This window comes from Gallinula chloropus (assembly GCF_964237585.1).
Source record: "Gallinula chloropus genome assembly, chromosome: 6".
Lineage (NCBI taxonomy): Eukaryota > Metazoa > Chordata > Aves > Gruiformes > Rallidae > Gallinula > Gallinula chloropus.
This window is the reverse complement of record NC_140091.1, coordinates 1908157-1929861: the sequence shown is the minus strand read 5'-3', so window position 1 is coordinate 1929861 and position 21705 is coordinate 1908157. Positions and strand designations below refer to the sequence as shown.

General features: G+C 47.9%; 1 protein-coding gene across 2 annotated transcripts in view; it reads left to right on the top strand.

Annotated features, from left to right (window-relative positions):
* DNAJC6 (DnaJ heat shock protein family (Hsp40) member C6) overlaps positions 1-21268 on the top strand; it is a gene marked incomplete at its 5' end in the record, with an annotated part of 40037 nt that extends 18769 nt beyond the window's left edge. The window contains 15 exons of one of the 2 annotated variants that reach the window (XM_084265984.1): positions 992-1114; positions 4006-4139; positions 4863-5057; positions 5822-5939; positions 7558-7637; positions 7884-8081; positions 8176-8252; positions 9566-10012; positions 11718-11870; positions 13209-13277; positions 14040-14174; positions 16087-16347; positions 17174-17319; positions 19235-19411; positions 20419-21268. In XM_084265984.1, coding sequence (XP_084122110.1) covers positions 992-1114; positions 4006-4139; positions 4863-5057; positions 5822-5939; positions 7558-7637; positions 7884-8081; positions 8176-8252; positions 9566-10012; positions 11718-11870; positions 13209-13277; positions 14040-14174; positions 16087-16347; positions 17174-17319; positions 19235-19411; positions 20419-20520 — 2415 coding nt within the window. In that variant the 3' untranslated portion in view covers positions 20521-21268. Of the gene's footprint in view, positions 1-991; positions 1115-4005; positions 4140-4862; positions 5058-5821; positions 5940-7557; positions 7638-7883; positions 8082-8175; positions 8253-9565; positions 10013-11717; positions 11871-13208; positions 13278-14039; positions 14179-16086; positions 16348-17173; positions 17320-19234; positions 19412-20418 lie in introns of both variants that reach the window. The other variant, XM_084265985.1, reaches the window with a different exon arrangement.
* Positions 21269-21705: the final 437 nt, after the last annotated feature.

Sequence of the window (21705 nt, the reverse complement as noted above, 5' to 3'; positions counted from 1 at the left end):
TGGGGTTCCTGTTCTGCTGCCAGGTGTTGTGCAGGTGTGTGCAAGAGGGAACCTTAAATACAAGATTTATGTAACCTGGAGCTCTTCCTTCCTCTGAATGGTGAAAACAGTCACGGATGGAAATCCTGTGGCTGTGCAAGAGCAGCTGGGCAAGCCATCTCCTCCATGCCCCTGGTTCTCATTAAGCAGGATCCGATCCTTTGTTGGAGGACAGGCCTCGTGGTTCCCCTTTAAATGTCTCCTAGCCAGAAATGCCTTTAGGAAAGGAAAAGAAAAAGATATTTCAATTAAACCCAGATGAAATGGGGATGTGTGCAGAAGGCTATTTGATGTGCTGTTTGAGACTGCAAGGCCTGTTCCTGAGAGGAGTGTTATGACTCAGAACTAGTACATGGTGAATAGTGAAGACGTACTTTGGGATTCGTGTGTTTTCAGTTCTAAGAAGCCATTCATTCTTCTGGCTCATACAAACCCCACTTCCTCAGATATGATTGATTTATTCTTTCTTTCCTTTAGCACAAGTTCCCCTTTCATCAGCCTGATATCTGTCAGCTAGGGCTTGCCAGTCCTGTGACACAACATGACAGAACAACAGACGCACAGTAGCCTTTGAACACCAGAGCCACGGATTTTAGGGACAGGCTGTACACAGGCTTTGGGCACAGCAGAAGTCCATGTGCTGCTGTGAGGGTGGGGTGTTATGACAGGCTCAAGATAATCTGACTTGGAATGTCAAGGTTTTTAACTGCACAGGCAGTGACGATGCATTGATGTTATGTTCTTTAACTGAGGAGTCTGTTTGGTTTGTCTCCTCCTTATTCGTGACAGTTGCAGAGCAGAATTATGCATGAGAAGAGATGGAGTAGGTTTCAAGCACGTAACTCTAGGTTGTAAGCGAGTAGTATGCTTCTTGGCAGAAAGTGCTTGTGAAAACATGTGTTGCTTGATGCTGTTATGAAGCTGCCTGTTGTTTGCTGTGCGATTCCTGTAGGTCTCCGAATGTAGCTGGCCGGTGCGACAGGCGCCCAGCCTGCACAACCTCTACGCTGTCTGCAAGAACATGCACAACTGGCTGCAGCAGAACCCCAAAAACGTGTGTGTCATCCACTGCATGGTGAGTACACCCGAAAGGAGCCCCATTTTTAGACCTATGACTCTTAAGTCGTACTGTACGTTGCGTGACTGGAGCCTGTGTACAAGGATGGTGACCATTTCTAATCCGAAAAGAAATGTAATAATAACCAAACCCCTTCAAAAAAAGGTTTGAAGTTCACCCAAGCTTGTCAGCCTGCTATGGATTTGCACGTTATTGTAAGTAGTTGCAGGACAAAACACAGCCTCTGGACTGGAGGTTGCTGATGGTGGCTGGGGACAAAGACATAGTGTGCTGTTGAGCTGTGAAACAGAGATTGTTAAAGCCTCCCAAGGTCAGTACTTGTCAGGTCTGGCTGAAGAAGTAGGTTTGTGTTCTGCTCCTCTTTGTGCATGTGCACACAGGCTGAAATGGTCAGTAAATCCCCTGTAAGGCTTATTTGATGCTGAGCCATTTGCAGATAGGATGGATGTGTGAGTAGTGTGATTCCGTGTGACTAATCATAGAAAATCACAGAATCACTTTGGTTGGAAGAGACCTTTAAAATCATCGAGTCCAACCACAGCCTAACCCTGCCTGGTCCACTTCCAGACCGTGTCCTCAAGCCAACTAAATCACTAACTCGTGGTTTACCCCATAAAACCTTTCACACTGACAGCCATGCCCAAAAGGAGAGGTCTGGTCTGCTCCTGGAGCCTAAATGAAATTCAGGAGGCTGTCAGCTCTGATCAGCACAAACTGGAAGGAGTCTGGGAAAGGACTGATCCCCAGTTGCACAGACCTTCCGTGCGAGTTGGGCACTTCTGCCTTGCACAGGGCAGGATATAAACATTCCGTTCTAGCAGAGATGAAGATGTGCTTGATGCCTCCAGTCCTGGAAATGTAGCTCAAGAATCAAGTTCCTTTACTGTCCTCTGAGCAATGACTGTCTGAGTAATGCTGTGAAGGGCAGGGAGTCCTTTTTAACGCTGTCCAAGGAGTCTGCAGAACCCCACTTGGTTTGTATGAACCTGAGAGGTCTGTTCAGAGCAACTGGTGGGGGCTAAACCTTAAAAAAAGCAAATAGCCTGTTAAGCTGGAGCATCTGCTCAGGCTTAGCAAGTTTCTGGGGTAAGCTCTAGTGTGGCAAATCCTACAGTATGGCTGGAGTGTCTAAAAGGTGCCTGAAATAAGTCACTGCAAGGGGCCTGTATCACTTCTGACCTGTGTTTCGGGCTTCCAGGGTGGCTGCCTGCCTGGGGTGTAGCAGGTTTCTTGCTCCTCCCTTGTAAAGGAGCCCTGGCTGCTGGGATCTTCTGTCACCTGCTGAGAAGCTGGTGATGAGCTGGGTGGCAGGGCACTCTGACAGCACTGAGCAGGCTCTGGTACCCTGTGCCATGAATGTGCAGGCATCAGACCCAGGTTTTGGTGGAAGCTGGTGGAAGGGCTTTTTTTCTTTTCCCTTGGCTCAGCAGAGTCAGGGTCCACATAGCTGATCACCTTGTGTGTTCCTGGGCACAGCACTGGGGACACTTTGATTTCTCTATTGCTCTTTCTGTATTTTTCATCCTTTTCTATCAGTCTGACTCTGCAAACACCCTTCCCTTCCTTATCAGCTTCAGTAAAATGCAGATTAGCTCGGGAGCAGTCTGTAGCCTGAAGGCTGTAGAGCTGTTTGGGGGAGGGAGCCTTGGGCTGGAATTTTCCTGTTTGCTTGTGAACCCTCCTAGGTTAAATTTCTGTGAGATGACTGCCTGCAGCTGCAGGATGAGTGTACTCTGACCTCTGTGGCCAGTTCCAGACCAACGTTTGTAAGAGTGATAATGTTACAGCTCCGTGAAACACCAACATTTACAGACAAAATGTACTTCTGGGTTTTCAAAACAAATCTGAGCTGTCTTCAGCTTTGGCTGCTGACTGGATCTTATCTGAGCTTTGATCCAGGCCAGTGCCACTCACTGAAGTCCAAGGTGTTAAACATCTCAGTGCTGGAAACTCCTTGTTCATGTGCAGTCTCATTCAACCTGGGCAGGCTGGAGAGCTGGGCAGTAAGAAACCCAAGTGAGGTTCAACAAAAGCAAGTGTAGAGTGACACCTGGGAAGGAATAACTGCTGGAATCAGGACAGGCTGGGGGTGACCTGCTGGAGAGGAGCTCTGCGGAGAAGGACCTGGGGGTGCTGGTAGATGACAGGGTGGCTGTGAGCCAGCAGTGTGCCCTGGGGCTGAGAGAGACAATGGGATCCTGGGGGGAATCAGGAGGAGTGTGGGCAGCAGGTCACAGGAGGGGATCCTCCCCCTCTGCTCTGCCCTGCTCAGGCCCCACCTGGAGTGTTGTGTCCAGTGCTGGGCTCCCTGAGATCAAACAGCCAGGGATCTCCTGGAGAGAGTCCAGAGGAGGGACAGAGATGCTGAAGGGCCTGGAGCATCTCCCCTGGGAGGAAAGGCTGAGGGAGCTGGGGCTGTTCAGCCTGCAGAGAAGAAGCCTGAGAGGGGATCTGATCAGTGTTTATCAATAGCTGAAGGGTGGGACATAGGGGGCCATGGGCAGCCTCTGCTCAGTGTCTGTGGGGACAGGACAAGGGGTGATGGGCTCAAGTTGGAGCACAGGGAGTTCCCCCCCAATCTGGGGAAGAACTTCTTCCCAGTGAGGGTGAGGGAGCCCTGGGACAGGCTGCCCAGGGGGTGTGGAGTCTCCTTCTCTGGAGAGATTCCAGACCCAGCTGGATGCCAACCTGTGCAATATGAGCAGGAGAGCTGCTTTGGCAGGGGGTTGAACCTGTTGAGCTCTCAAGGTCCCTTCCAACCCCTGTGATTCTGTGATTCCTACTCACATTATTTTATGTGATTTAAGGGAGAGTGGTGAAATTCAAAGGATGTCTCTGAAGTACTTATGTGTCACTTCTTTTTCTCCCCCCATCTCTTCCTGTAACAGGATGGCCGTGCGGCCTCAGCCGTCCTGGTCAGCGCGATGTTCTGTTTCTGTCACCTCTTCTCCAACCCAGGCCCTGCTATGCAGCTGCTGAACACAAAGAGACCTGGAATCGTGCTGTGGCCATCTCACAGGAGGTAGAGTATCCCGGCTCACCGCGACTCAAGCGAGTTCTGTGCCTCACTCCAAACTGCCCGAGCAGTACTCACACATAAGCTGTCATACTTGGCTTTGACAGGTCTTAGCTGATGCTTTTGGCCACTTCCATTTTACCCACACTATTTAACAGCCACAGGGGAGCAAAATCAAATGTTACAACAGCTTTGCTCACTAATTTGGGGGAGCTGTAGTTGCTGGGTGTATCCTTCTCCCTGCATCAACTTCATCCTTGCCAGGAGTTTAGGCACTGTAAAAATGTTTTTTATACAGTTTCCATTAAGCAGAGGAAAAATCAGAGCAAGCCAAAGATAGTGCTCTGTGTGATGTAATAATAATGATTCTTTGGTACATGATGAACAAAGTAGCTCATCTCCTTTGTACATGTAAAATGGGAGGCAAACTTCTACCAGTAAACCAGAAAACACATTGCTGGGTACTTTCTGTCCTGAAAGGTGAGGACAAATGATGCTCAGCCCAGAGCTCAATGCCAACCTCCTTCCTCTTGAGCTCCAGTTATGTAATTAAACAGAAATGGGAGCGTAGATATTGTGTGGCTGCAAGGAAGCTGGAGTACCTGGAAACTCCAGCCCTCGAGTGTGAAAGATTGCGTGTTCACTGGATTTCATGGTAGACTTTGAGTACAGAATGAGTATTAGTCACCTGGGATGGAGAGTTTAGTAATGGCTTTTCTCTGTCTGCAGGTACATAGGGTACATCTGTGACCTAATAGCAGACAAACCCGTCATTCCTCACTGCAAACCACTCACTATCAAGTCAGTCACCCTCAGCCCAGTCCCCTGTTTCAACAAGCAGCGAAACGGCTGCCGGCCCTTCTGCGACATTCTCAGTGGAGAAACCAGGATCCTCACCACTTCCCAGGAGTATGAAAGGATGAAGTGAGTTCCTGTTCCCTCCTCCCATCCTGAGGAGCGTAACCCAAAGAGGCTTTTGTTTTGCTGTGCCTGATAAGGAGCGTGTGTATTAATTAAAGGTAGTGCTTAGTGTTGAAATAAACTGCCAAGAATGAGCCTGAAGTTGTCGTGAGGAGGGATGCCGTCACAGAGGTGGTTCAGTGCTGTGTTGGGTTTCCCCTGTGGAACATTTCTGTTTCAACTGACCACAGAGGCTGAGGGAGCTGGGCTGGGTCAGCCTGGAGAAGAGAAGGCTGTGGGGGGACCTCACTGCAGCCTCCCAGTCCCTGAAGGGACCCCAGGAACAGGAGGGGAATCAGCTTGTTAAAGGGCAGAGACTGGCAGGACAAGGGGGCTGGAGTGAAGCTGGAGGAGGGAAGGGGGAGAAGAGAGATTGGGGGGAAGCTCTTTGCAGAGAGAGTGGTGAGGGGCTGGAAGGGGCTGCCCAGAGAGGGGGTGGGTGCCCCATCCCTGGGGGTGTTGAAGGCCAGGTTGGCTGGGGCCCTGGGCAACCTTGTGTAGCTCCAGGCCTGGAGGTTGGTGTCCCTGCCTGTGGCAGGGGGTTGGAGCTCTGTGACCCTTGGGGTCCCTTCCAACCCAGACCAGGCTGGGATTCTATGACAGCTCTGAATGCACCTTCTGTTTGTTCCGCCTGGGCGAGATGACATCTTTCACGCTGACGTTTTCGATGGTTGGTAATGGTGATGTGGAAGGGAGCTTACTTGGATTTCCTTCTCTTCCCCTCAAAGAGAATATCGTGTGCAAGAAGGGAAAGTCCTAATTCCACTGGGAGCCACTGTCCACGGAGATGTCGTTGTTTCTGTCTACCACATGAGGTCGACCATTGGGGGACGCCTTCAAGCAAAAGTAGGAGCTTGTGCAACTTCTCTTGTACAGTAGAGACAACTCAGCTAGCTAAGAGCTGGCCAAATATAGAGTCTAAGAATACCCATGGCATTTGTGATGAAAGCTTCCTTACTTGACAGCAGACATAACACAAGTTTGAGCAGTGCCAGGTGACAAAAAAGAACTCTCTATGGAGAAGTCCATGATGCTGCTGGTATCTCTTTATGGAGATGGTGTCTACTGATAGGGTGTAGGATCCTTCCAGCTGATGTAGAAGACAGAAACCATTGCTCAGTAACCAGCTCAGGGCAAAATACCACCAAAACCTCTCCATATGTGCTCTGAGAACATGGAAGACTTTCTTCTGCTCAAATCAGAATGACTTGCTTAGCTATTGCTTCTGCACAGTGTCTCTCTTGCCTGCTCTAGAGCAGCCTTCACCTGTAGGGCATGAGGGAAAAAGGCACTTGGTGTGGTTGGTCACTGGGATAGGAAAGACCACTTAAGCTGCAGTCTGGTCAGAGAGCTGCCCTCTTCATAGCCAAAAAAGCCTCTTAACACAAGCAGACCAAAGAAATAGGAGAGTGGGGAGAGGGCAGTGGAGCGCTGGGGTGAGCACACCCTGATGTCCCACTTGCACCACACAGTAGCAGTGCTGAGAGGGCGGGTATGTATGAGTTTAGGCTGTTCCAGGCTCAGACTGACTGGGAAGCACTGTTCCCTGGCTCCTGTGATACCAGCAGAGGAGTCTGGAGACACAGTCTGTGCAGATGAGGGAACTTGGCTCTGCAGATAGTCTGTGGCTGCCATACACCAAGTTGCTCTATCAACCTTTGTAGTGATGAGGGTTAATTGGCTCACTCAGAGAAATCCCCTGTTCAAATTGTAGGGACTTCAAGCACAAAAAGTGAGAGAAGAACCAAGTTTTGTCCCACCTGCTTTGAGCAGCACCTCATTTGCTCCCTGCAGATGGGTGCTGGTCAGGCACAACACTTCCCAGACTCTCACCACCAGCTGGGTCTGGTGCCTACATTCTCCTACTGTTCTACTTTATCCAGTGATGCTTTAATCAAAAATCTCAATATTTTTTCCCAATAACATGTTTGAAACTTGAATATTCAAGTTGCAGAGTGTCTAATTTATGTTTTTCACCTCTCAGTTTGTTATTGGTGCTGTTTGCTGTATAGATGCCACTTTACTGACACCTCTACTGCAAGTGAAATGGTCTTAGATTTTCCTGGCAGTTAGAATCCTGTTGCTCCAATGTATCCAGTGGAAACAGATACCGGTCTCATTGAACTGCTAAAGTGCTGAGTAGATCCCAGAAGTACAGACAAGCAAGGAAAGAAGGGATGTTCCTGAAGGCTGAGAAGGGGCTCTGCTGTATGGAGGCAGCAGGGTTTAGGGCAGGTGGGAATGTCTGGGTTTGGGAAGGAGAAGCTCTGCTTTCTGTGGAACAAGCAGAATGAATCAGCTCATATAACAGATGTGATTAGTCTATCCAGTAAGTGGTAGTAAGGTAGACTTGAGTAACTGTGTGCACTGCAACTTAATATTTTAACACTTCATGAATTTAAGCACTTGTCCAGCCTGGTGCTCTGTGTTTGATTGGTTTGGGGGTTGTGTTTTTTTTTTTCAGATGACCAACACACAAATATTCCAAATTCAATTTCACACTGGATTCATAGCCCTGGGGACAACCACCCTAAAATTCACCAAGTGAGTATTTTACACTGAATGTTAGTCAAACCTGAAGCATAAAAGACTTATGAAGGCTGAAGGGGAATAATCTCAGGTGAAATGGCTTATCTTGGGATGGGAATGGTTGGACTTGATCTTAAAGGTCTTTTCCAACCTTGTGATTCTCTGAAATGTGGAAATCTGTGTGTGTGCCTATATCGAAAGACTTTATAGAGCTTGAAACATCCTTTCCTTTTTAACCAAACAACTCTCGTCCCTGTTCAGGCCTGAACTGGATGCCTGTGACTCTCCAGACAAATATCCCCAGCTCTTTCATGTTATCCTGGAGATAGAAATACAGTCTGCTGACAGGCAAACAGAATTAACTCCCCCATGGGAGAACTTCACGACGAAAGACATCAACCCAACCATTCTCTTCTCCTCTCACCAGGAGCACCAGGACACCCTTGCTTTGGCAGGTGAGTGCTGTGAAGATCTATTTAATTTGCATGTTTACCTGCATGCTGAACTTTGTTTTGCTTCATTTTATTTATCTGGTGCTCTGTACTGCAGGTAGAGGTCCCACTGATTCACCCCAGGATAACATAAGGAGCGTCGGGCAGAGCGCGTTCTTCTCATCCCTTAGCTGGCAAGGTACGTGGGCTTGGTCTTCCCAGCAAAATCTGCTTCAAACAAGACAGACAACTGGGTTTTCCCCCCCTCCTTGAGCAGTGAGTGGTGCTGAAGGATCTGATTGTCACGTGCCTTGCCCATCAGATCACAGTGTATTGCTGGTGGCACCCTGACACTGCAATCAAGAAGGAATTAATTTCCTACAACGTCCTCTTCAAACGTTGCCATAGATGGCAACCACGGCGTCGTTCTAGTGTGAAGCTTTGCCCTAGGCCTACTTGGTGCTAAAACCAATTTTAAGCTGCTGTTTCCTGAAGTTGCACTTTATATAAAGTGCCATGAGAGCGTAGCACTGGGAGTGTTTGTCTGTGAGGCAATTTCATCCTGCTGAACCCTTGAAAATCTCATGGTGCTGCTGAGTGCACCACGTTAGGCAGGAGCCTGGTGCAAGAGATGCTCATGTAAGCAGCTGGGAGGGTGTTATGTCCCTGCTCCTTTACAATGAGCCTTGTTTGGTCTGGATTCTGAGGTACTGGGGGATCATCCTGGATGCTTGGTTCTGACCCAGAAACTGGGTACCTGTTTGTATCTGCGGGTGTTTCGCTTATCAGGCAGTTAACCCCTGATCAATAAAACCAGCTCCTCAGGATACAGGCCAGAAAAGACTTTATTCTTTGTTAACTTTTGCAAAGGCCCTGGTCAGGCCCCACCTGGAGTGTTGTGTCCAGTGCTGGGCTCCCTGGGATCAAACAGCCAGGGATCTCCTGGAGAGAGTCCAGAGGAGGGACAGAGATGCTGAAGGGCCTGGAGCATCTCCCCTGGGAGGAAAGGCTGAGGGAGCTGGGGCTGTTCAGCCTGCAGAGAAGAAGCCTGAGAGGGGATCTGATCAGTGTTTATCAATAGCTGAAGGGTGGGACACAGGGGGACATGGGCAGCCTCTGCTCAGTGTCTGTGGGGACAGGACAAGGGGCGATGGGCTCAAGCTGGAGCACAGGGAGTTCCCCCCCAATGTGGGGAAGAACTTCTTCCCAGTGAGGGTGAGGGAGCCCTGGGACAGGCTGCCCAGGGGGTGTGGAGTCTCCTTCTCTGGAGAGATTCAAAACCCATCTGGACATGGACCTGTGCAATATGAGCTGGGGAGCTGCTTTGGCAGGGGGTTGAACCTGATGATCTCTCGAGGTCCCTTCCAACCCTTGTGATTCTGTGATTTTAAGATTTAAAATCCAACAAAACACCCCTGTGGTTTCCTCAGTAGCTTTTTGTTCTGCATGTGAAGTGATTTCTGTGATGCCAAAACTAACAGTTGCCTAATTTTATTTTTAATCATCATTTAGATCAGAAATCTGACAAAAGTAGCTCTCACCCCACCTCAGAGGATCGAGCAGCGTTGGTGCATGAGGAAAGCGAACAGTCAGATGACGAACTCTTGTCCCTTTCCAGTCAGCACAGTAATGCCAGCGGTGACAAGCCTCACGGGACACCAAAACACAGCAAAAAGCAGCAAGAACCTCCAGCACCACCTCCACCTGAAGATGTGGACCTGCTGGGCCTGGATGGTAGCCCTATGAGCAAGAGTTTTCCCTCGCAGCCCACTGCTGCCCCCTCTAACTCGGACTTGCTGAATGATTTGTTTGGGGTTGGTGGGCCGGGCCCCCAGACTCAAAGTGGACAGCCTGCTGCTGAGGAGGTCTTCCACGTGGGGGGACCTGGATCTGTGCAGTCAACGCCTCGGCGTTCCGCAGCTTCGGCGTCCCCATCCCCGTCCCCGAGGGTAGGAGAAGGTAATAGTGGCCATGCCTACTGTGTGAGCTGGGGCACGTGCTTTGAGAGTCCCACCTGGGTGAGCTGCTCTGGGCTGTTGGACTCCTCTTGGGTACACTCATTTCATGAAAATGAGGAGCTGCAAGGGATCCCAAGAGGCCAGATGGCTCTACCGTGAGTTGGTGCATCTTCACAGTCAAGAACATGAACCAGATGATCTAATTTGTTCACTAAAGCCTCTACTGGGGCTCACCCAAGTGTTTGACTGGCTCTTTAAGTTGAGCACCACTGGAGATCATCAGCTTTGCTCTTACTATGTGTTCAATAACACATAGAGGAGAATATGTATTAATTCTTTTAAAAAAAAGAAGCCTCTCAGGTTTTGGGTAGGTTGATAGGAGTTTGAATTTAATTCCTCTCTTAACTTCAGAGCTATGGTACTGATGCTGGCCTATGAAATGTGGCTGCACAGTTCTGTTTCTGATCTCTCTGAAGACAAGACAGGCCATACAAGATCATCTCTTATTTCTTCAAAGGCAGGCTGAGATCAGGCTGGCAGAAAGAGTGGCCCCATAGATATCAGGAAGAGGGATCTTTTAGAGACTTTAGCAACTCAAGGAGAGCAATTGAAGCAGGTGAAGAGCCCAATCCAAGCTGTTCAGACTCACTGAGAGCCTCAGAAATAGATGGTCAGTGTTGTCCCAGGCGAGATGTGAGCAAGTGATTGGCTCTGAAAACAGGTCCCTGTGCACCGCCCAGCGCTGCGCAGCCTCCCCATGTTTGGTTTGGCCTCATCCCGCAGGTTGCAGTTAGAGAGCTGGCACTGTCAATGTGTACCTGATTCCCAGAGCACAGTATGCTTACTAAACTCCTCCTCAGCAACTAACAGCTTCAGGCATTTGCAGTGCCTGCCAACTTTCTTGGACAAGAAACGGTGTTTTTGTTAAGGAGGCGCAGGCCTGGGCGCTGCGGGGCTGATGCTGGTGGCACCTGCCACAAGATGGCCACACAGCCAACTTCTGAAGGTTCTTCTGGAGTCCTCCTTTCTTGGATAGAATAAAAAACCCTGTGGGTGTGGAGAGGTTTGTCTGCTAGTACAGTCAAAGGACAGATTTGCCTATGGTGTTTCTCAAAGCGAAAGGGACAGGACCAGTTATCATCTCCTTGTAGCAAGACTTGGAAGGGAAGGAGGATTTGGCTTGGGGGCTGGACACAGGTCAGGGGAGAAGAATGTGGGTTTCAGTGGAAGAAATTGGTTCATCTTGGGTTCATCATGCTCCTCACCAGGCAGAAGTGCAGTAACAGCACCAAGAACAGATTTCTGGATATTGCTGCTGAGCAGCATAACAACAGGAGTTGCATGATGCTGCTTTGCAGAGGCCGCCTTGGTGCTTGAAAGGGAGAAGAAAGCTATTGCACAGCTAAATTGTCCCAAGCCAGGAAAGCAAGAAAAAGACCTTGCAAAATAAGTGAAGACTAGTTAATTTACTGAGTATCCTAAACAATGAGTAGCATCACTAACAAAGCATAGCGGTGAGTTGCCATAACCAAGGTGCATGGTGCTCTGTCCCCTGGCATCTGACTAGGGCACTGGCACTTTCCAGATGCCATCTCCTGAGTTGGTATCTGCAGCTATGAGGTTTTCTCTGCACACCAGTGCCTTTTCCCTGAAGCACATTCATTGTACAAGTTAATGATTTAGTTTTCTCAAACATGTTTTTACAGCAGCTGCCTTTGATCCATTTGGAAGTAGCCCTAAGCAAACTGGTCCAGACCTCCTGGGTTCCTTTCTTGGTTCATCAGCTGTCCCTGGGGATCCTTTCCTTCAAGCAACAAGAAGTCCTTCACCAACTGTGCACAGCGATCCCTTCCACATGGGTAAGGAAGTGAAGGTCTTCTGGTGTCTTTAAGCAAGCATGGAGCGCTGCTTTTCAATAGCAGGAGAGCTGCAAAGCACAAAGTGATGCTCAGCATAGAATGACTCCAAACCACAGAAACCCCACTGAACAGGAAGGAGTGTTTTGTGTCTAGACTTAAAGCATGCTCATAATTTGCAGCGTGGTGGGATGAGACTTGTTTTGCTCATGCCTTATACTTAATTAATAAGCTATTTGTATACAAGAAAAGAAAAGAGACCGTGGAGAATGTCTCCCTGCGTGTTCCTGTGGTTATGAGGGCTCGTTTGAACCAAACTACCATTAATTGAGATAAATAGAGCATGGCATATTAAGCCTGCTAGAGAAAACATGTCCTTTGGTGATTTTTAGTTACAGACATCTGTTTTCTTTAGATCTGAAGGTAATCCTGGCCAAAATCACAGCTGAATTTGACTCTTATTGGAAGAGAAGGATTATTTTTTTTCTTAATTGAACTTTTTTTCTTCTCTTGCTTTGTTGGAAATGTCCTTTAGTTGTCCCCTTCTCCCCCCAGTGCCAAAATGCAATGTTTTAACCTTCTCTGAAACGCATTCAGATATGAATTTGTTTGTGTCATCATCTAATGCTTGTTCCCTGGGGTAAAACAGCCTCGTTGGAAAACCAAACTGGCAAAGGAGGGAACTGGTATGCTGCTGGCACCGCTCCTGTCCTTGCTTTGCCCAGCTTGGGTGTTGGCCATTAAGTCTGCAAATAAGATGGTTGGGTCACACTTGGAGGTGGCTGCACTAATGAGAGAATTTAAATTGTATCCTGGCATGATGAGGTATTAAATTACAGTACTAGTGTCTCTGGATAATGAACTGCTTGGCAGGGCGAGCTGCATAGCTGCACAGGCTTTATTTGATACAGGGGTAAAGGAAGGACTGTGTGTTTTCCTTCTGGTTTACTTCTGTGTGGGCTGTTTTGCTGTCTTTTGGTGTCTCTTTTCCTCTGTCCTTGCCCTTTGCATGTAGAATATCTCCTTGGGTTGAGATGTGTTTAGAAACACTAACCCACCTGCATTATTCTGGTGGTAAGGCTTTTATAAACAAGCATATAAAAGCTTCTGACCAAAGCCACCATCAAATGAATGCTGAAAATCCCCATCCTTCCCTGCTTAGCTCTGTCCAGTATGGGATGAGAAATAAAGGTGAAATTTGTAATGGGGAGAAGTTCACTGCTCATGAGCAAATGGTAGGTGAACACAGGACTCTCACTCCTGCTTGCTTTCCCTAGGGGCTGTGTTATGTTGTTTGTGCTCTGTGTGTTTGAGATATTTATGTGTAATCATTCTGCTCAGCTTCTAGCACACCAACCGTTTCCATACAACCAGATGTTTCCGGTGGTTGGGATTGGCCCAACAAACCAGGTACGTATCCTAAAAACCCAGGACACTTAACTAGAGCCCCTTCAGGAGCCCTGAGGGAGGAGATGCAGATGGAAGATGCTACCAGCAACTGTAGACAACGGTTTCTGCTGCTTGGGACTTTGGCTAAGCCAACAAAACTTCAATCCAGGTGTTAGCCTGTCTCATCTCAGTGGCAGCAGGTATGCTGCCTGTTGTCCTGGTCTCCCAGTCATCCAAGTGAGGATTTGGCTAGAGACTACCAAACTCTTTCTGTTCAAACATCTGGGTGTCCTTCCTCAAGAAACCAGGGCCTGCAGTGGGACAGGAGCTCAATGAGGGTGTAAATACTTGTGTTTCGTGCTGGTGTAGAACCAAGAGGAGGACCTGGGAGGTGTTACATGTTCCTGGGATGCTGCTGAACAACAGCGTGATTCTTTCTAATCTTGAGGAGTGTGTATGTCCTACCACAAGTTGCTTCCCGAAGCCTTCTAGTTCTTAAAATAAAGGCTTCTAGTTCTTAATTTACCCATTTGTCACAATTACTCTGTCACTGCAGACAGTCTGGGGAACAGTTTTGTTGCTGAGTCTAATTGTGAGTGGGTGTGCGGCTCGTCTGGGCCAACGCGGAGTTGGAACTGCTTAGGAGACTGACAATAGTGCACTTAATTTTAACAGCAGCCTTCTAACATCATGAGAGCTGCACTTACTTGAAATGGGGATAAAAAATGAGTTATTTTTTCTTTTTTCTCTCTCTTTTTTTATTCTTTCTTCCCCCTATTTAAGGTGGCCTAGGTATGGGAAGCAAGTCAGCTGCCACCAGTCCTACTGGATCCCTCCACAGCACTCCCACTCATCAGCCTAAACCCCAAACACTGGATCCCTTTGCTGATCTGGGGACTCTTGGAGCAAGTTTAGCAGGTTTGTATCCCTTATTAAAAAATAAAAATAAACTGACCCAGCTCTGTTTTAGAGGAATAGGACGAAGAGCCTGGTGTGTGGCAGAGCTCTGAGGGCCCTCTCAGCTCTACCAGCATGCCAGTGCTGCTTTACAGCCTTCCTTCTGCCTGATTCTCTGTAAGCCCACACAAATCTGTGCTTCTCCTGCTCCTCAATCAAAAAAGCTGCTAGCAACTTGTTGGCACCTCAGTGGGCTATACAGATTGCAGAGCGTGGCTCCCAAGTCTAAAGAGTCTCTGGCTAAGGATGCTCTGTGTTTAACTCTGACTGCAGAACCATTGCTACAGACCTTGGAGCAGCGCCTGAGAACAGCCTTTGGCTCTTCAAAACCCCTGGGGTCCTTGAGCAATTGTTTCCTTCTAGACCTGACTCATTTTTGTCTTTTGTGAGGAAACCTGTGGAACCTCACTAATCCGCCCCTAACTTGCAGTACTGTCCAAAGGTGGAGTCTGAACCCATTTTGATTTCCACTTGGCTACAAAGGGCTGCTCACTTGACTGCTTAAACAAACATTTTCTCCTTGTTTTACCCCAGAAAATGACCAGCAGACTCTCAACCCCTGTGTTAAAAAAGCTGGTTCTGGTAAATTATTGAAGTTTTCCTTAAAACCCAGCATTTCAGCTTCTCTGTCCCTGGCAAAGAGGTTTTTGTCTTCCCTTTGTCGCTGCCCCCAGCTCTTTGCAGGCTCTGTGGTTTTAGCTGATGTTTGTTTTCTCCTTTGCGTCAGTACCAGCATGGTTCTGGAATTAGGTTTCCCAGTTCCCTCTGCTGGATCACTGGCTGCTCTGCAGGAGCAAAATAAAAAGCGTGCCAAGACCATTTCAGAGCTGCAGAGGTGCTTTTAAAACATGCATTCTGTAGCACAGATACAGGGCTTAAAAACAAATGATTTGGCATCCACAGGATATTTAACCACGTTTTTGTTGTTCATGACCAAGTCAAAAACACATCACCCTCTTTCCATGACGCGTTTCAGAGCCCAAAGTTGAGTGAAGCCCCTCTGCTCTGGAGCCAGGCTGGGAGAGCTGGGCTGGCTCAGCTGGGAGAGGAGAAGCTGCTGCTGGGGAGAGCTCTGAGCCCTTTCCCATCCCTCACAGGGCTCCAAGAGAGTTGGAGAGGGGCTGGTGCTGAGGACAGGGAGGGCCAGGCCCAGGGGAATGGCCTTCAGCTGCAGGAGGGGGAGGGAGAGGGGCTGGGAGGCAGAGATCCTTCCTGGGGAGGGGGGAGGCCCTGGCACAGGGTGCCCAGAGAAGATGGGCCTCCCCCTGGATCCCTGGCAGGGTTCAAGGCTGGGTTGGATGAGGCTTGGAGCACCCTGAGCTGGCGGGGAGTTGCAACAAGATGAGCTTTGAGGTCCCTTCGAACCCAAACCAGTCTGGGATTCTAGGATGTCAGCCTGAAGTAATAAAGCATTAGCACAGTGTACCTCCCACCACAAACTAAGCCAGAGAAGCATCTCCTAAATAAGATGCTGAAACACACAACTCTGGGGGATGGCTTTATGGCAGCACAGCAGGAGGAGATACTATCAATGTGCATCAACTCAACGTTGCCACCGTAACACCCAGGAGCTGTGCTTCCCTGTTAGCTGCAGGCAGCTTTCTCTGTGTTTCCAGGATGAGCTGCTACTCCAGTTCCTGTGCAATCCTCAAAGGCAGGTGCTGTGCCTGAAGCAGCTCACAGAACAGCGACAGGGAAGTCGAAGGGCTTTGCTTGGTGTTGCAAACCCAAGTTTGTAGCAGAGCTGAAGGTAGAAACCAGCTTCCTGGTGTGTGTGTGTGTGGGGGGGGGGGATCTTATTCAGGTTCCCTTTTCAGAAGGCAAGTCCTGTTTGTTGATGCACGCTGTCACCTCTCTCTCCCCTACCATGCAGGTGGCCCTTCCTTTGCCAGTAAACCAACCACGCCAACCGGCATGGGCGGAGGATTCCCCCCCTCGCCTCAGAAACCCTCTCCCCAGCCCATGGGCGGCGGTGGTTGGCAGCAAGGAGCAGGCTACGGCTGGCAGCAGGCCCAGCCCAAGGCCCAGCCAAGCATGCCGCACGCCTCGCCCCAGAACAAGCCCAATTACAACGTGAGCTTCTCAGCCATGCCCGGGGCACAGAACGAGCGTGGAAAAGGACCAGCCAACGTTGGTAAGCATCCAAGGGGATGGCTCCTTCTAACAGTGCTTTAATGCTCAAACACAGTAAGAGGTTGTGGTCTAAGCAAGAAAGCCCTGATGATAGGTTGATGTTGAGTTCAACGCCAGCTGGCCTGTCCTAGACTCTAATATTTAGGAAATCTGGTATTCCAAACAGTCTTTAATAGAATTATTATGCAATTATATATTAGTAGTAGTAGTAGTATAGAAAGTAACATTAGCCCATAGCTCTTCTGTGAGAACCTGCACACCCATCAGCACTGGGAAATAGTTACAGTGATTTGTGTCCAGTGCTGGGCTCCCTGGGATAAAACAGCCAGGGATCTCTTGGAGAGAGTCCAGAGGGCCTGGAGCATCTCCCCTGTGAGGAAAGGCTGAGGGACCTGGGGCTGTTCAGCCTGCAGAGAAGCAGCCTGAGAGGGGATCTGATCAGTGTTTATCAATAGCTGAAGGGTGGGAGACAGGGGGACATGGGCAGCCTCTGCTCAGTGTCTGTGGGGACAGGACAAGGGGCGATGGGCTCAAGCTGGAGCACGGGGCAAGAACTTCTTCCTGGTGAGGGAACCCTGGGACAGGCTGCCCAGGGGGTGTGGAGTCTCCTTCTCTGGAGAGATTCCAGCCCCATCTGGACACCACCCTGTGTGCCCTGTCCTAGGGACCCTGCTTTGGCAGGGGGTTGGACCCGATGAGCTCTGGAGGCCCCTTCCAACCCCTAAAATTCTCTGAGTCTGTGCAGTTTGTGGGGTGGCTTGGGTGGAAAAGGAGTGTTAAATAAACCTGTATTTCAGGAATGCCTTTGAATCTTTTTGTTTTTCAAGATTCAAAACCCAAAGTGTCTGCAGATTTTGAAGATCTATTATCTGGTCAAGGCTTTAATGCTCACAAGGACAAGAAGGGCCCCAAAACAATAGCTGAGATGAGAAAAGAAGAAATGGCTAAAGAGATGGACCCTGAAAAACTAAAAGTAAGCAATATTTTTATTTGTGCTCTTACAATAATTCATCGTGTCTTTCACTCTCATCATGCTGGAGGCTGCTTGAAATATTGTCCCTGGAAAGTGGAGGGTGCAGTAAGCCACCATCTATCCTGTGTGTGAGGTGGCTGAGCAAGTCTTTCAGATCATGTAGTGCCAGAATGGAGCCTCCATAGCGTTGTTGGGTCCTAAGGACCGTGTGCTACCTCTCATGCTTGCTCTCCATAAAGTAGGTGTCTAAACTTCATAGCATCATCCATCGCTGTGCCCCCCAGTCGTGGTCAGTGAGCTAATGGGAGCAGAAAGACAAAGTCATAAACTGCAGGTGATGGGGAATATCTGGAAGAATTTCCACTATCTCCTCAGAAGGAGAGATGCTACTTAGGAAAGGTGGTGAGTTTGTGAAAACTCTGTTCTGAAAATAGCTTCTCACAAACCAGCCAGAGAAAAGAGCAGTGGCCCTCCAGCTCTGCCAGTCCTTCTGCCAAACATGGGTTTTGGTGAAATCAGGGATGTTCTGCACATGAGATTGCTTCAGGGCAGACAGTGAGAACTTCCCACCCTTTTTAAAAGATGTGAACTTTTGGAGATGTGAACTTCCTTTGGAATAAGGTTCAAAACTCCATGGTTACATTTCTGTCCTAAATGGCAGCTTGTTCAGCCTTACTATCAGGGCTGCTGGTCTTCCACATCACTCCAGCCCTGATTAGCAGGCATGGCTACCTGAACTAATCCTCTGCTTCGTTAATCTTGCCTGCTTTGGAATTTTCTCATCTCACCTCAATAAATTCCCAAACTACAGATTTATTATGGAGGGAATTCAGTCTGTCCTGCTCTATATTTGAAATATGAACCTACAAATTATAATTGCAGAAGGATACAGAGAGGAGAGGAAAAGTCCAAGCAAAAGTCAAGAAAATGTCTAGAAAACCAAATGTTTGGGTTTTTTTTAAATTATTATTTTTCTAATCTTGTGGAAAGGCTTAACTTTTGGAAAGCGTGTGCCAGCGACCACACTGGCCATGGATGTTAGCCACTTGTAACGAAGCTGCACAGCCTTCAGGCCATCAAGCAGCCAATGTTTTTCCCAATCCATGAGCTATACAACTCCAGCAATTCCTGTGGTATTGCTTCATGTGTGCAACATCCTGCCCCAGCACCCAGCAAACCGAAGCACGCAGCTGATTATCCCTTCCCAACACGATTCCCTTCTCTGATGTGTTTTATTTCATTGAGTTGCTTCTTCAGCCTGGAACTGTTAAATCTATTTACACTTGGGTTTTCATGTTGCCTTCCCTTTCCTCAGCCCTCTCCCCAGCTGTAAGTTGAGAACCACTAAGGAGGACTACATCATCTAGGAAAGTGCTCTACCTGTTGGTTTATTTGACTGCTGGGTTGCAGGTAGCAGAGAGGCACATGCAGAGAATTGAGGCTTCTGACTTAGAGCTTAGAAAAGATTTGCATTGAAACCAAGCATCAACATGAGTCTTTAGAAGACTTAACTCCAGAGATGCACAAAGAAGTCTTAACTTTAGAGATGCACAAAGGATACACATCCACAGCAGAGCTTACTTTAGGTGTGCAGTTAAGCTAGCTGAAGAGCTTCACAGTTATACATTTCATTTATCTTTCAACTGTTGCATTTAATGACTGTTCTCAAGTGGTACCACCTCTGTGTTTTTAGCAGGGGTCTTGCTTGATCTTAGGTCTGTCTTAAATTTCAAGCAGTGGTATAAAAATTAATGACAAAGTAGAGACTGACAAATATCTTCTAGGGTTTTTCTAAAGCTTGGGAAGAAATGTAAGACACTCATTGAAGAATCATTTGCTATTCAAATGAAGAAGGTTTTTCCTACTGGAATACCTAATGTAAGGCATAAATTGAGACTCATGTTTTCTTCTCCAGGTCCTGGAGTGGATTGAAGGGAAGGAGAGAAATATAAGAGCCCTGCTGTCCACAATGCATACGGTCTTATGGGCAGGGGAGACCAAGTGGAAACCTGTTAGTATGGCAGATCTTGTCACACCAGAGCAAGTGAAGAAGGTCTACCGGCGGGCAGTGCTTGTCGTGCATCCTGACAAGGTAAGGCTGTCCTTAGTTTTGCATTGTTCAGGAACTGTTGCTGCTCTCTTAATTATAAAAGCACTAAATGTGATTGCTGAATTTATTGGTGCAAACAGCTTTGTATGAAGTAGTTCAGTGCTTTTGCCAGTTTCTGAATGGTGAGGACTCAAACCCTTTCTGGCTCTGAGACTTTGTGTGGTACGTGCTGCTCCAAGCAACACAGATTCAGATCTTCAGCTTTTGCCACTCTCGCTTTGACTCTAAGCCATCCTGGTAGGGAGTAACAGTCCAGAATACTGTGCCTTCTAAAGGAGATGAGGGCATGAGAAAGGCCTATGAAAGGACAAGGGTCTTCAAATCAAACTTCTGAAATGGAAGAATCAGGTTACCTGATTATTCAACTTGTGGCTTGTGATCTCTCTGCTTACGCTTGCCAAGCAGAGAGCAACGATGCTATCTGGGATGGCATCAAGGATACCACTCCTGTGGCGATGCTGAGGCTTCTGCTTTTAATGAAACTGGTGCCCTGAAAGTTTCAGGGCAGTGGGCAAGGCGTGGGAAGATGATGTGGGCTGCCCAGAGGCTTGCAGGAATACTGCTTTTATCAAGGAACCATGTCAGGCAGCAGTGTTTTCCCTTCACTGCTGGCAAAACGCCTCTTGCAAAGATAAGGTTTTTGCACTGCAGTGCTTTATCACTGGAGTGTGGGCAGCAGGTCACAGGAGGGGATCCTCCCCCTCTGCTCTGTCCTGATCAGGCCCCTCTGGAGGTCCCTTCCAACCTCTTGTGATTCTATGATTCTATGATCACACTCGGGGTGGGGGGGGTATCAGCTCTGAGGAGCTGAAACACCAAGAAATTCTTAAGCTGGAAACAAGGTAAGAAGCCCTCAACAGTGGCTTGTTCCTGTCAAGGGATAAGTGGAAATCATTCATGGAAAGGTGACAATAAATGCTTGAGAACTTGTCAACTTCTGGTAGTCTGATTTGGTAGATCTGATATCCCTCTCTCTCTTTTTATTCCAGGCTACTGGGCAGCCATATGAACAATATGCAAAGATGATATTTATGGAGCTGAACGATGCCTGGTCAGAATTTGAAAACCAAGGACAAAAACCCTTGTATTAGGTACTTTCTCAGTCTCCACTACAGACCTGTGCTAGTGCTTATATAGTCTCTTGTCAGAAATGTCACAGATGAACCAAACTCTGACTGGAAATTCAGAAGTTTTGTAAAACTCAGAGCCTAATACTTATCATGAAGAAGAAGAGAAAGGTTTCCTTATACTTGTAGCATGAATCCTGAGCTCAGAGGAACTCTAGCCACCTGGCTTGCAGTGCCAGAGCCACGGGGTTACAGTTTCTTGCACCTTTTGTATTTTTCTTTGGATTCCAGAGGGGTGAGAGAGGGGAAAGGTGGAATCATTCTGTCTCTGACACAGTGTAGCTGGTGAATTTCCTACTCTTTTTTCTTTTTTTTTTTTTTTTGTTGGTGTGTGTGTGGTATGGCAACACTTCAGTTGAGTTCACTAACTGGTGGTGGAGCCCAAAACTTTGATGTACTTTCTTCCTAGGTTTGGATCAAACTTCATCCACTTTAAGTGCTCCTATGTGGTTTAGGCACACTTCTAACAGTCACCATTTGCTGCTTAATTGTTCCTGCAGTGTAGTAACGCCTGAGTAGAGAAAAAGCTGACTCCTGGGTTTAGATCAGTGTGGCAGCTGACTGCTGCTTTGTGCATTAATACTGTACTTCACCTCACAGTCCAGCAGTGAAACGTGCAGAAGGAATTCCTCAGCGTTAAGAGCAAGAGGCTGTCTTTGAAAGCAAATAGAAAATAACTGATCTTAAAGAGCACCTTGTTGGTTCTTAAAACAGCAGCTCGGGGGGAATAGGGGATTGTAGGGAGGGTGATGGGGGGGAAAGGGTGAGCCCACATTTGCCAAAGTAAAGAATAAGCATGTACTGCATTTCCCATGAAGTTTTCATCTATAGCTTCAAACCATCAAACAAAAAAAATATTGACAAGCTATAACTCTGCTGCAAAGTTCTAGAAACTTCCCAGTCTATAGGTAATGCTTCCCCTCCTGAGGATTCAGAAGACTTTTCCCAGCCCCCTTGTATCACCTCTATGCCTTTATCAGCTCCAGAGCACTTGCCAAGGGCTCTTGGCAGGATGCAACCTGTTGCAACTTCACTTCTCAGACCATGGAACACAAGCTGTCCTGTAGGCATCTGTGGCCCAGGTCTGATTTTTGAGGTAAATACAGTGCAAATTGATTATCTTAAAAGTTTATATTGGACCAAAGCAAT